The following is a 15834-nucleotide window of genomic DNA, read 5'->3' as shown; positions in this document are numbered from 1 at the left end:
GGTAGTGTCTCTAGATTTGTAGTGCAAAGACTACAGCCGCCATTTCTAAATCATGGGTGGGGTAGTTCTGCTCATGCCTCTTCAGCTGCCTTGAAACATAAGCCACTACTTTTCCATTCTGCATCAAAACACACCCTAAGCCAACTCTGGAGGCGTCACAGTACACGGTATATCCATCACTACTCATAGGTAGTGTCAACACAGGGGTGGTGGTTAGACACTCCTTAAGCTTCTGGAAACTCTCTTCACAGTCATCTGTCCAAATGAATAGAACATTCTTCCGAGTCAACTTAGTTAGGGGAGCTGCTATTCTGGAAAAATCCTGCACAAAACGCCTATAGTAGCCAGCTAGGCCCAGAAAACTTCGCATCTCAGTGACTGTTGTAGGGCTAAGCCAATCAGTTATAGCTTCAATTTTCTTGGGATCCACTTGAATATCTTCACTAGAAACTACGTGTCCCAAGAATGAGATGCTTTCTAGCCAAAATTTACATTTTGAAAATTTGGCATATAGCTGGTGCTCCCTCAAAGTCTGCAACACCATCCTCAAGTGCCACACGTGTTCTTCCTCGGTCTGAGAGTATACCAAAATGTCATCCATGAATACGATGACAAAACGGTCCAAAAATGGCTTGAACACCCGGTTCATCAAGTCCATGAAGGCTGCTGGTGCATTAGTGAGTCCAAAAGACATTACCAAGAACTCATAATGACCATATCTTGTCCTGAATATCGTTTTGGACACATCCTCATTCCTGATTCTTAACTGATGGTAGCCTGATCGCAGGTCTATCTTGGAAAAGAATCTAGCCCCTTGGAGCTGATCAAACAGATCATCGATCCGAGGAATTGGATACTTGTTCTTCACAGTTACCTTGTTCAGCTATCTATAGTCAATACACAACCTCAATGACCCATCCTTCTTTCTCACAAATAGAACAGGAGCGCCCCAGGGTGAAGTGCTCAGACGTATGAAACCCTTGTCCAAAAGCTCCTGTAGTTGCCCCTTTAACTCTTTCAATTCTGCTGGTGCCATCCTGTAAGGCGACATTGATATGGGGTTTGTACCCAGCACAATATCAATGCAAAACTCTATTTCCCTTCCTGGTGGCAACCCTGGAAGCTCCTCAGGGAAAACATCCATGAATTCTCTGACAACGGGAACATTTTTCATGTTAACACATTCTACAGATGCATCTCTCACCAATGCCAAATACCCTTGACATCCACTCCTCAACATTTTTCTAGCACTAATTGCTAACACCAAATTATATGGAGCTACGCTCCTGTCACCATCAAAACTAAACTCTTCCACACCAGGTATGTGAAAATACACCTTTTTGTTCTTACAATCTAAAGTGGCATAATGAGTTTCCAACCAATCCATCCAAGATTACATCGAAATCTATTACTGGTAGAGGAACCAAGTCTGCTGGGAGGATCTTTCCATCCACTACCACAGGGCTACCTGGAAAAACCATATCTACATCTATGCTGTCACTAAGTGGGGTAGCTACAGACAAAGGGCATTCTAAAGTTGTAGGGTTTCTACCCAACCTCATGGCAAACACAGGGGAGACAAATGAGTGCGTAGCACCCGGATCTATTAAAACACAAGCCTCATAGGAACAGACTAGAAGAATACCTGCCACAACTGCATTGGAAGCCTGAGCATCCTGGTGGGTCAGGGTGAAAACCCGAGCTTGACCCCTACCCTGAGTGGCGTAACCACGATCTTGACTTCTACCTCCTGATCTGCCTCCAAATCCACGTCCCCCTTGTCATCGCCACATCGTTGGATCGGCCCACTGCCATGCTAGAAGCACCAGGATACAACTGACGAGGAACATTTGTAACAGAACCTTGTGACCCCATCTGTGGCTCGCTGAACACGGGGCATTCCCTAGCAAAGTGACCTGGTTGGCCACACCTGAAGCATACTCCTGAGCCCATGATACAAGGTCCTGAATGTCCTCTTCCACACTATGCACAAGGTGCAAAGGAGGATCCTGAACCAGACCCAGAACTGCTGTACCCCGAACTATGATCACTGCTGGATCCGTACCCTGGCCTGAACCCTCGAGGTTTGTGTCTAAAACTACTCTTCTTGTTCCTTCTTCTCCCTCTGTAATTACTCTGGCCAGCACTATCCGGAGCACCCATGTGGGGAACACCTGAAGAACTCTCTGCTCTATTTTTCTTTGCCCTTTCGCTGTCATCCACAGCATAGCTAATCTCAATCTATCTGGCTCGATCAACCACCACATCAAAAGACTGATCCGCCATCATGGCCAGGTTTGCATACCTCCTGTCAAGCCCCTTTAGGAACCTCTTCACCTTTATATTTTCTGTAGCTACTGCGGTAGGAGCATACCTACTCAGTTCCAGAAATTCTGAAGCATATTCATCTACAGACCTGCCATTCTGCCTTAAGGCCTCAAAGGCCCACTGCTTTTGATCTTTGAAACTTTTTGGTACAAACCGGTTGATGAACAGTTCCACAAACTGAGTCCACGACAAGCCCTCCATCTGAGGTAATATATAGTCATTTATCCATTGTCTAGGCATAGGCCCCATGACATGCTGCATACACTATATAAGTCTTCTATCAGTCAACTGTAACTCTGTTCCTGCCTGTCTGCAGGAATCCAAAAACTAATATGCATCGTCTGACACATCATAAGTACCAGGCACCAACTTCATAAAATTGATTATCTGTTTGTAAGGTTCCCCTCTTGGTGCGGTGGACTGCTGCTGCTGTGGAGGGTGGACCATATACTGTGTCATCATATCGATGGTTCTCTGCAAACCAGCTAGAGTAGCTGCCATTGGGTCCATGGGACCCTGTGCCATAAAAGACTGATCCTGTACGGGTGGCAACTGCTCTTCTACTTGAGCAGCTCTAGGCCTCCTACCCCGCCTCCTTGGGGTAGGCACCTCATCTTGTGCCGACACCTCGTCAGGCACATCTGGTTTTGGTGCAGTAGCAGCTCTCCTGCTTCTACGCATTTTCCTGAAATTTAGCAGCATTAGCCCACAAAATTCAAAACAGCATGTTACATAGCTCTATAGACTCATATTACTCACAATATATGAAGCAGAAACTAGAAGCAAAGATGATAATGCAAGACGAATGTGGACTCTATTTTCCGCATGTGACTCCTATTAGACTCTTCCCAACACTTTAGACAATTATTCCCTATGAATCTGGAGCCTAAGCTCTGATACCACATTTGTCACGTCCCAACCTATGGGCCGGACCAGCACTAGGACCTGGGCCAACCTAAAGCCCCCGAGGCCCGTAGTAAGTCTAACTATTCCTTAACCCAACTCTAAGGCCCATTTGGGCCCAATTTCAAGAATTCAACCGGACAGAGTCTAGCCATAAAATGGACCTTTCAACGGGGAGTTTTTGACTCACCCGACCTGTAAACACAATATATAATCAATTGGAGAGCTCAGCTCACCCTCCACATACTCAAATGTCATAAAAATAAATGGGAGCTCAGCTCCCTCATCCAGTCCATCAAACATACATAAAACAATAAGTTTACAGGTCCAACATGGTAATTATATTACAACCCAAATCAAATGAACATTTCTGACACATGCGGAAATTCTAGAAGTTAACAGAATTATACAAACATTAATAAACGACCTGCGAGGGAGAAAAAGCAGGTTAACCTCAAAAATATCCTCCTGTGGCCTGCAAAAATATTGAACAGGAGTGAGCGTTCGACTCAGAGAGTAAAATATCAATTTTAACCATAATCTCTATAACTATCAAAGCTAATGCACCTTGTAGAATGAAATGCAACATCAACAATATTTTCACATCATGACAGCAAAAAGGTAATTTGGAGCACTCACACACCCAGTAATATCAATCATAATATATGGGAGCTGATCCCCTATACAGCTCTCTTAAATCCAACCTGTATCAGCGAAGAACTCAAGTCGGACTTTCGCTTAATAAACCAAATCGGGGTCCTAGCAAAGAACTCAAGCCATGACTACCCCGAAGGATCGGGTCCCAGCGAAGATCTCAAGCCATGACTACCCGTCCTATCCATAGCCAACACCACATCACACGCACGCCAATGCACGCACACTGCTCCAAATTACCACAACAACATCCATGGCACTTTAACAGTTGTGAATGCAACATAAAATGTGCCTAGAGTTTAACTACATAGATATATACATATAAGTGATACATGGGAATGCTTGAACATATAATAATAGTGAAATTACAATTAAAATTAATATTTTACTCACAGACTTGACAGCGATCACTGAGGTGGCTGGGCGGAGGAAGAAGGCTGTCTCGGCTCACCTGACAATTTTATTACAATTATTTAATACAATTGACTCAATACAAACCAAGAAAAGAACAAATACGTCCTAAGTCGTGCCAAAAATCCGGCAGAGTCTCCCCTATACCTAGGACCTACCCAACCTGCAAAAGGGCTCAAAACGCACTTCTATATTCACAATTCATACACTCACAACTCAATCATATCACACAGCCCCTCTTGGGCCCATCCAAACAGTCCTCAATCACAATATGTAAATTTACAGTTTAGTCCTTATAATTGATCATTTTTGCAAAACTGCCCCAAATAAGCTCTAAAAATTCTAAAACATTGCCCCGTGGTCCTTAGCAATATTACTAGGCTATTGCAAAAAGAATCATAATTTTCTGAGCTACCACAAATATTTTATAGACTTTTAATCCCATTTAAGCACTAGAAAATTACGAAAAAGTAAGGTTCGGGTTTACCTATGCCGATTCCGACTCCAGGGATGCGCTCGGGACTCTAACAATGGTGGGGTAGCCAAAACCTCGATCCAATTCGGAGACTTTTTCCGGTAGTCGGTCTGTCTAGCCAGAAATTCACAGACCCGGACAACTGTCCAATTTCCGTGAATTGAAGATACCTACACGAAGCCCACAACACGGGGGTTAGTACATAAATTTTACGAAATTTTCTAAGCTCATTTAATACTCGGAAAAATACTGCGAAGTGCCGTGGGACCCACCGAAAAATGGTATCGAAAAATTTTGAAATTTATATCTCCGCGAAGCTCTCGACGAGTAGAGCGCTCTGGTACTCTCGGTTTTCTCATGGGGTTCACGGTTTGCGAGAAATCTAGTACAAAAGTCAAAATGGGCTAAAACTTCCTGAATAAAAATTGGACAAACCGCTTGATGGATTTTGGTGTTCTTGGTGTCTATGAAAAACTCTCGAGGTGTAGATGGGTTTAGACACAAGACCTGGGCCAATCGGTGGTCGGATTTCGGCCGGGAAGACGAAGCTGCGACGCTTGCGGCGCTGCAGGCGGCAGTCGGCAGTCGGCGAGCTGAGGCGGATGAGGAGGTGCGCCAGTATGGGAGTGGCGGGTCAGGGAGGAGAGAGTGGGAGAGAGAGAGAGAGAGAGAGAGAGAGAGGAAGGAGAACGCGCGCAGGAGAGGAGGAGAATAAGAAGAAAAAGGAGCCGGCCCGATTAGGCCGGTCAGATCAGTCCGGTTTGATTCGGCCGGTTCAATTCGAGATACAAAATTTTAAATTTTTACTTTGCCTTGGGATCGAAAACGAGACCCAAAAATTCCGAAAAAATTCTAGAAAACTCAGAAAATTTGTAGACTCCAAATATATTTTTAGTTTTGCCACGTGGTCTTTAAATTAATTTTTAAAAATCATCAAAGTTTTTATTTTCAGAAATTCGAACCCAATTTCTAAAATCCAAAAAAATTTCAAATAATTTCCTAAAATTCAAATAAAATAAAACATCAAATACTTACCCAAAATAATAAATTTAAAAATTAGGGGTGTTACAATAAATAATTCACACATTATATAGACAATGTCTCGTTGAACTTTATTTAATATTAATTTTACATCAATATTCAAAAATAAAGAAAATAAATATAATTTCTTTAACCATGACAGAACTAGGTGAAGACTTGAGGGTCTTCGTCCCCATATGTTTTTAAAATTAAAAATTTATCTCTAAACTTTAATATATTTTTAAAAGAATTACTATTTACCCTCTAAAATATTTAAATTAAAATTTTATTTATAAATTTTAGTATAATTTTTTTAAAAATTATTGTTTGATCTTTTAATATTTTATTTTTATTTTGATCTCCATACTTTTATGTAAATTTTATTTGTATTTTTTATATTATTTAATTTTTATTTTTTAATTCTTTCTAGTGAAAAAAAAATTAGGATGATTCTTTTACTTTTAATTCTTTTTGGAACAAACCAACTTTGTATTATTTTCTTTATTTCAATAAAAAAAATATTTTTTTAATGTTTATATTTTATTTTACTTTAATATTTTTATCAAGATTTTATTTAATTTTTTTAGTATTTTTTTTTACTCTCTAAATATAAACTTTTAATTCTGCCTGTCTTTAATGTACGCATTCTTAATAAAAGTAAAAATTAAAAATTAACAGTTCTTATATTAATATTTCTGATTTATTTAAAACTTCATTTTCTGTGAGAAAATTCTTATTTCTCCTTTTTTTTTTTTAAAGAAAAATCTATTAGAAGCGAATTAGTATTGCTTAACCATTTTTCTTTTCTAAAATAATATATTCCTCGTTTAATTTATTCATATAAATCTATTAAGCTCATTTATAATAAATTTGGAATACCTTCATTTAAGTTTGATTTTATAAAAGAATGAAAATGAAATGAATAATATTAATTTTCTATTTGACCTTCAATTATAAGAAAATTAAATTTTCTTTTTTTAATTTTATGTATATGATTTTCACGCTCAGATCGAGAGTGATGTTCAGAAATTAACTACACACCACTAATCCAACCATTTATTAATGAAAATTAAATTAGTTAAGTAAAATACTTTTAATTTTTATTAATTTGTACATATTAAAGAGGATGGGGGAAGAGATAACATTTCTCTACTTTCAATAATTTACATTCAAGGAGTTTGGAATTTCTTTTTTTTTAATAGATAGAACATAGGAATATAGAGGTCAATAATGGAAATGGACTATTATTAAAATTATGACAATTTTAATAGAGTCCTTATTCTTATATAATTCACACACACCATCTACACTATAGATGAATGATATTTAAAATGAATATTCAAATTCACAAAAAATCTGAATTTAGATACTATGGCAAAATTATTAGTCGAACATTTGCTTTATATTTTATAATATAAAAAGTGAATAAATTTTTCTAGCTTCTCCCTTTAAAAATTTATTTCTTTCAGAAAAAAAAAAAAGCAAATGTTTTAATTTTTAAATTAATTATTTAAATCTTTTGATTTTAAAAAATTTTAACCAAAATTAATTCTCCTTAAGATTTTGTGAAACAAAATTTTAGAGTGTTATGGTAAACTACAGATACATGATCAAGCGAGATTTTATCAATCAGTTAAAATTTCTTTTAAATTAAAACGTTTACATAATTAATTTAAAAATTAAAATATTTGGATAAAATCGAAAACTTGTGTAAACTCTTAGATTCTTTGATCCAATTGGCCAAAAATTTAACATGCTTACCATGCACATATGTTTAGACGTTGAACATAGTTGACAACAAATTGCTTAACTTAAAAGATTAATGAATGCTCAAAAAGTAGTTTATTATCTCTAACATGCAGGCTCATGCAAAGTTCACTGGGCATAGAACATGGATAAAAGCATATATTCAAGATGAAAGGTCAATTCTTGCCCTACAATAAAAATTCTTAGCATTATCATTCAGATAAAACAGGCCTTCACAACATGTTAAGAGTTCTCTTTTTTAAACAAAATATTTTGAATTCTGATGGTCTTTTCAGATTGAAATAAGAATTCCATGGATAAATAATAACATTTGCTTTTGCCTAGAGTTTTCTTTCTCTGCACAAAAGCAAGAAATGGAAAAGGGGGAGAAAACAAATTTACATTCTCCTACTTGTCCAAACCTCACTGCAAGTTGTGTAGTTTCCTCACAAGGACTCAGCAAATTGAAGTGCCTGTAAATCCAGCTCTTGTTTCATGATGCAGTTTATCAACCAGTCACTGCTGAATGTCCGTATCCCTTTCTTTGCAGCTGAGAATGCTTCTTCCATGTCTTCTTCACAAGCAACAAAAATTGTTTTTGATGCTTCATTTACTTTGTCCAATCCAGAAATTATCTGCATGTGTTGCAGTTGTTAGCAGAAAGGATGCTAATTCAGAAACAAAATCCATTCTCATACAAAATTTGATAGACTCACTAAACAAGATGTAGACCAAATTTTACCGTTTATTTCTTAAAAAGTTTGTGTTATGATCATGATTTTCTTGAGCATCATTTCAAAACTTAAAATACTATCAGTTTTGACAATTCCTACCACACGCGTGTGGTATATTTGGGATATTGAATGTCAAGAATACAGAACTAGAGCATGAGACAGTGTTCTACCATTAGCAGATCAATATAAATGTTATTGAATGAGGATTCAGAATACAGATCTTAGCAAGAATCAAAGAACTTACATTCCCACCAGCAGACCTGACAATGGTGGATAGAGCTTCAACTGGAGGTTGGAGACATATGTTATACCCTTTAAGCAGAGCTCTGGGTCTGGCTTTTGCTCTGAAAACTGCATGTTTTAACTCAGTTCCATACCTGACAATGTGTTCCTCATCATGCAAAATATATGGCAATTCATCTGTACATTAGATGGATTAAGTTAAAAAGATATTAATGATTTTCTTGATGAGTGGTTCAGTTTCTCAAAATTAAGACATTTACTTTACACTTGAACTCACCCACAAATTTGCTTTTTCGGAAGCTTTCTTTTAACCAACTTGATGAGACTATCCAAGCACTGGTAAAGGGGTCATCACATATATCAGTGTTATTGTTCATATTTTGTGACCAACACATATATAAGAGTGCAAAACCACATCCATGTCAAAGCATTTTATGAACCAACATAAAAAAAAAAAAAAACCCTACATCTGGCATAGCTTACTTAAAGGCCAAATTATTTAAAAATCCAAGACTTTTGAACCTTTTTTTTATTATTATTTTAGCCTGACCTTATAATTTTAACAAAAGCCAAGACCTTTAATTAGTAATACAATTCCGGTAAGAGATGGCCTCTAGAGAAGCCTTTCCTCCATATCTTGCAAATTGAAACTGAAGCATGACAAACTATAGCAGTAAAATTTGTCGCTAGTCAATACAAGTCACTTATTGAAATTTCATTTAATAACCATCTCACAAAAGACAGTGACATATCTTTTTTCCCCCCATAAAAACAAAATAAAGACAAATGAATTGGTGATGTTGGGTCAAACAATACATAAGCATCAAGAACAAATATGCCCCCACTGAGACAGAATCTTCGATCTATCTTTGATGAGCATAAATATGAGGCTTTGGCCTCAATTATTGTATGAAAAATCAAGGTTCATGACTTGTTCTTTTAAACTTATGACTTTGGAAAGTCTAAAAATGAAAGAATTCAGTGCAATTGAATTTTATTTGAACATTCTCATGTTTGGAAAGTTAAAGTTGTTAGAATTCAATTCTTTTACTTAGAAAAAGATCATTTTTAAATAAATGAATTCACACCAAAAGTGGTATGATTTTGCAAAATTTAATTTCATAATGGTTTCTCCTATTGAAACCCAAAACGCCCCTACTCAAATTATATGTTCCTTTAAAAGTAAGGGCAAAATAGAAAATAAGTGCTTTCAATTATTCCAAACAATAGAATTCAAATGAATTCTGTCATTTTAAAATTTCTTCCGAACACATGATTTTCTTATAAAATCATTTGAATTGAATTTTTTTCTAATAGAATTTAATTGAATTCTAACACAAGAATCTTTGCGAACAGTAAAAATGCATAGAGAGAAAAGCCAGGGATATGGAAATAATTTGGCTGTGTAAACTATAATGCGTACAAATGAAAAGAAAAATAATTCCAACAGGACATACTTAAAATATGATTTCAGAATAACAAAGTGAATTTTTAAAAATATAACTTTTGTTTACATCCAAATTAAAATATAAATAAAAATAATAAAAAATAAAAAATAGAAAATAAAACTCAGGAATAGATTAGCATTGAAAATTTGACTCTTCATAACTGCATGACATACTTTAATTGGAAAAATATCCATTCAAAAAAGAAGATAAATACACTGCTTAACACACAAATGATAATGACTGACTCAAACATATCTCATAGAAGGTAAAAGGCAAAATGGTGGAGCAACAACAGCAAATTATATGAACTAAAGCAGCACAAAAGTACATGGATCAGATTAAGACTCACCCTGAGCAGAGAGCATTGCAGAAATTGATAGTTTTTCTTACTTTTCCTGTGACTACATGTGTGCTTTCACTTCCATCAGATGTAACAATACCACCAAGAATTTCAATTACCTATAAAGAAGAAGTTAGTTCTCAACAGATACAGGTAAAGAGAAGTATAATAGGAAATCTGAAGTATGATACAGATTATACTAGTATAATAGGAAATCTGAAGTATGATACAGATTATACTTCAGAAAAGTGGAAAAGAATAGTACAATTTCTCGTGTAGAATCTTAGAAAGAAAAATAAGAATAACTGGAAATTTCTGTTGGTCTTGTAATAGAACTTACAAAAGTTCCATCCATAATAAAAGTTGGTAAAAGGAAAGCAGTCATTATGGTATTTCATATATAAACAATAGCATCCATCTAGATATCTCTCAGTCTATCTACTTGTGCAAATTTATGCTTGTAGACTTCCCTGTAGACTATTTTTTTTCTCCTTATATGAGGAGCTAGTGCTAGCCTTGGTAAAGAAGGGCTCATCAGAAGATAGTTTTTAAGTGGAAACAATAATAGGAAGAATTTCCCATAAAGTCATAAAATAGGCATGAAAAGATGGCAACATTTTGATCTAATTAATATTTCAAAGTATCTTTTGAATGAGAGCAGTAAAAAGTAATAAACCACAAAATACCAATTACATCAATATGTGATTTACCTTAAAATGGAATAAATAAATGGGATATACCTTTGAAAGATGCATTTTCTTAGTATCATCAGCAATATTCATCAACATGATTCTTACGCCTTCTCCCTTGGATGGAAGTTCTTTGCTGACCAGAGCTTCTGATGCCATGTTAATTGATCTACCTTCTTTGGCATTATTTTCCATGCAATTACTAGTCAAGGGATTTGTAGGAGTAACCCCCACAAAATAACTACTTTTTGAAATGCCCAAGGAGCACTCATTAAAGCAACGATCAATTCTTTCACTTCCTGATCCTGAATCTAAACCCATGATAGATTCTGTTTCACAATCAATTTGATGACTTCCCTTCACTCTTTTTGACTTCAGTGAGGATAATGAGGCTTCCCAAGCCCTCTTTGTACCTTGTGTATGACAGGAACAGCATTTGACATCAATATCAGCTTCAATCTTTTCCAATTCTGCACCATTTGTCATCTTGCTGCATTTCTGTCCCTCAAATGGAGCTGGTTCTTTGCATTCCTGATTCCAAGAAAAACCTGCTGAAAACAACCAAAACAATTGAAGGCCTGTAACAACCTCAGAGAACTTGCTTGCAAAGATGGTAGAGATCTAAAAATGTAACACCTAAACACCAAATAAAAATGAATCTTTCAACTTCAACAGCATTCGAGTGGGATTATCCCAGACATAGAAATATCAATAAGATCACTTCGAGATTTCAAATATGCGACCCTTTTGTTTGCAGTGTTAGTCTGGTAGGGAAATCCTTCTAATGATTTCATCCAAACTGAATGATGATGCACCAACACCATGAATCTAACGGAAATTCCCAAAATTAGAAAACTAAATTTCTTTTACCATCTAAATTGTTATCTTCTCCAAGAAACGCATCCCCTATCATTCTTTCAGAATGAGAACTTTTTGCCATTTGATTTTCTGTGTTCAAAGTATTGCAACCCTCCTCAGGATGAATAGACACAGCAACAGCTGATGAAGGCTTCTTATGAGGTTTTAGTGGAAAAAGGAACTTCAATGGCTCTACATAGTTAGCTGAAGTATCCTTATTAAGATGTGAAACCATAAGGATTGAACCACCAGGAAAGCATAATGCTCTACGGATATCAGCCTTAATGGGCAGCCTGCGACAAGCTCTACCTTTTTCGTCCACCTCTGCTATGGATTCAAAACCCTGCGTTTGTTTAACTCAAACATTAAAAATAAAATAGCAAATTATTTTTTCAAAGTGGAAAACACAAATTTTACAATGACTACAAAACATCAGAGCTAGTATGAATGTAGAATTATGGAAAACTTCCTTATACATGTTAAAAGAATAAAAAACCAATAGGTGAAAAAAAGTAGCCTCATTTCTCACCGATGTACATAAGTCATAATATTAGCCTTTATAAAAAAAACTCATCTGGTATAAAATAAGCAAGAAGTTACGATACCCATATTTCAGTTTTCCAATTCCTGCATTACCTGTTTAAGCCAAAAACCCTCAGATTCCTTATCTCCCCAACAGTATATAGTGCGGACACCAACACTCCAAAGTCTCTTCCTCAATTCCATGTACAAGTAGTGACCAAAACCCTGGATATAACTAAGTTATGGCAGTTAAGTAGAGGATGACTATAAGCAAACAAACATAGGCATGACCCTGCACAAGGCTTAACACATTCATAGTGAACAAGTACATAAATATGAGATACAAATTATACAATTAGAATAATTATGATTAACTTTAACTCTATGTTCAGCATGATATGAACACTGAAGTAATAATTTGTTCATAGGTCTTGAAATATAAGATCACAAATAAATAAATAAATAAAGCCTTCTCAAGGACTAAAATCATTCATGTAAAACCTTCTTTACAATATGCTCTACTTGCGTATCTTCATATATGGTAAGAAAACTGCATTACATTGTATGAAAACCAAGATAAGATATAAAATGGTATCCAATAGAAACAGAAAGCGTAAAATAGACCTTGTGTTGGTGGATTGAACTAACAGCAGCAAGAGGAATCTCAGCATACTGGGTGTCAGAAGGGACTATTTGATATGTAATTGCAGCTATAGCCTGCAGAACAATGTGAAGAATATGGTTACAAGGAGTTTGTGAAGAAATAACCAACAAATTTCTTCACAGCAGCAAATTATGCATAATTCACAGTGAAAAAGCACATTCTGCCCTAACTTCATCATGGCTTGGATGCAAAAGTAAAATTGAGTGAGGGATAGGGCAAAATGGGCAGAAAAGCAGGAACCCTGCATGTCACAATTATTCTATTATAGAACACACTTCTTAAATAAATAATTTTTTTTCCACTTTGGCTTTAATGGTAAAAGTATGAAGTTGACACGCATGTTAACAGGTCATAGATGCAACACATGAAGACAGAATATAAACTATTAATGGTGAATATCAATGTTTTCAGGAGTAAGATACTGCTTTCAATAACAAGTTGTTCAGTCACAGATCTGTGAGTTGCCAATATTGTTTTCAACTTTTAATAATAACTGGAAACCAAGCAACATAATGAAGAGATAAAGCGAGCATACTTCTTCAGAACTTTCACCAGACCTGGATTTCAAAAGCAGTGAGCAGTATTTCCTGCAAAATTAATCAGTATATATCAAAAGGTTTATCTTACAAAATTGATCATCAGTAATACATAGAATAATGTGCATGCAGCTGGTGCACCACAGAGCTTTCAAGTTTCAACAAACTTATTAGAAAAGACTAGGAAGTAAGGAAAGCACTTTGAAACAAGTATGGGAGCAAAGCGATAATAGAAAAAAATGAAAGAATTCTGTACCCATTTGAGACACATTTTTCTAGAAACATTGATTGCTTTCCAGTATTTGCACTATAATTCATTGCAGGTAATTCTATGGTGTATATCTTTAACGCCTCCTACAAAATTCAAGAATATGCACACTTAGGAGAATGTGGCTAAAAGTAGATTAAATAAAACTATAAATAACACAAGACCAAAAAAATATAGTATGGAAAATTGACTAAATGAGAAAGCCCACTGAAAATAGTATAGCAAAAGAGAAGCAGAGTGGGATAATGTACCTGAAGATAGGATTTGCTACAGCTATCAGAATCTTTTGAATTTACTAGGACAAAAATATACTCATCCCCAAGAATGGAAGCTCTCCCTGCTTCAATTATTTAAAAGAAAAATTACGAAAAAGCAGAAAACAAATGCTATTTTTACAAATAACTTATCATGTAAATTAGATGTATACTCACCTTCTCCTTCAGCTTTAGATTCCCAAATATCATCACTGCATCTTCTACTGAAGTCTTCCCTCACTGTCCCAAAGAATAAAATTTAGCATATCATGTAATATATCTATACAAAATCAACCCACTAATTCAAAATGCATTTTGTCTATTTTATGCTTTATATAGAAATTAGATATATAAGTAAGCGATGGAACTTAACAATCATTCACTTTCCTTCAGTTTCTCGGCATCCAAACAAAGAAAAGATAGAATCCATTGCGAAAATCCTGAAAAAGGTTGAAGAGAAACCTGAAATTTTGATTTTTGCGCTTTTGGTGAGAGAAATTTGGAGGCTGTTGGGATCTGATTGGCAAGTGAAGTTGTGTGCTTCTACAGTGACCTCGCAATTACCTGCAGAAATGGGGAAAAAAATAAGAATTAAAGAAATTGAGGATTTGATTTCTAGGGTTTCTGAGAATTCTCGTTTTGTTTTTACCGATTAGGATTGGAGAAGCAGACGATGAGGACTTCTTGGGCGCCATGATTTTGATTTGGCTTTTGGAAGTGAAACTGCGAGAAGTGGCAAAGCGAGAATACTTAAAAAGAGGCGGGAAGAAGGGTGTTCCTGTAATTTTGGCTAAATGTCAACATGATCCCTAAACTTATTTAATTTATAACTTTTTTTTTATTTTATTTGAAAATTAATATAGCATTGCTTATTTAATTTTAATTTAACGTTTGATATAATGTATATAATGTAATGTAATATATCAAAATTACAATATAATGCAATGTATTAGTATTTTGGAATATATATATATATATATATATATATATATATATATATATATATATATATATATATGAAATGTAATCAAATTAGTAATAAAATTTTAATATTTAATATTATTTTATTAAATATTATTTTAATTTAAAATTATTAATATTTTCACTTGTATCACCTCATCATCGCTAGGCTGTGGTTAAGCTAAGTGATACTGGGGTGATAATGGAAGGGGTGGTGCTGTTGGTAGCAGAAATCGAGTGGTGGATTAATAAATAAAAACAAAGTAAGTAATTAAGATTATATTATTTTTATATGTGATAATAATATTATTTAAAATATAATTGTTATTTTATTATATTAATTATTTTTACTATATAAAACAAAATAATTGAGAAGTCACAATTACATTTTACTTTGATTACTTTACATCAAATATAACCTTAATTCAATTACGTTTTTATTTTTTTTATTTCAATATATTGATATAAACCAGTGTAATTTTTTTTATTTGCTTTCTATATTTTTTTAATAATATTTTTATTTTTTATATAAAATTATTTTATTTCTTCTATATAAATTCTGCTTTTATATTCTTGAAGATGTTGATTACTTTTAAATTATTATTAATTTATTTTATTAAATAAAAATCAATTCTTAAAATTACAATAATTAAAAAAATCTATTTAATTAAAAAACCATTCGAAAATGATCTTAAGTAATAGTTTTTAATGATCATAAGTAATATTTTAAAAACTTTATCTTACTTTAAAAATTAAATCATAATTTTTGACACTTTCTTTT

At 34.5% G+C, this 15834-nt stretch overlaps 1 protein-coding gene across 4 annotated transcripts; it reads right to left on the bottom strand.

Annotated features, from left to right (window-relative positions):
* Positions 1-7720: 7720 nt before the first annotated feature.
* On the bottom strand, positions 7721-14815 carry LOC110661261 (uncharacterized). 4 transcript variants are annotated; one of them, XM_021819854.2, is made up of 14 exons: positions 14743-14815; positions 14556-14657; positions 14271-14333; positions 14091-14179; positions 13828-13925; positions 13571-13622; positions 12996-13088; positions 12486-12596; positions 11862-12192; positions 11043-11542; positions 10312-10421; positions 8792-8850; positions 8516-8691; positions 7721-8172 (listed from the first exon to the last, which is right to left on the bottom strand). In XM_021819854.2, exons 1-14 carry the CDS (start codon positions 14786-14788, stop codon positions 7984-7986), a joined length of 2019 nt encoding a protein of 672 aa, XP_021675546.2. In that variant the 5' UTR covers positions 14789-14815; the 3' UTR covers positions 7721-7983. The 4 variants fall into 4 exon arrangements, with proteins under 4 accessions (XP_021675546.2, XP_021675547.2, XP_021675548.2 ...); XM_021819855.2 differs by having other exon boundaries at positions 11043-11539; XM_021819856.2 differs by having other exon boundaries at positions 14091-14176.
* Between the last annotated feature and the right edge of the window lie 1019 nt (positions 14816-15834).

Source organism: Hevea brasiliensis, chromosome 3 (genome assembly GCF_030052815.1).
Source record: "Hevea brasiliensis isolate MT/VB/25A 57/8 chromosome 3, ASM3005281v1, whole genome shotgun sequence".
Classification (NCBI taxonomy): domain Eukaryota; kingdom Viridiplantae; phylum Streptophyta; class Magnoliopsida; order Malpighiales; family Euphorbiaceae; genus Hevea; species Hevea brasiliensis.
This window is presented reverse-complemented; position numbering and strand designations above follow the sequence as displayed.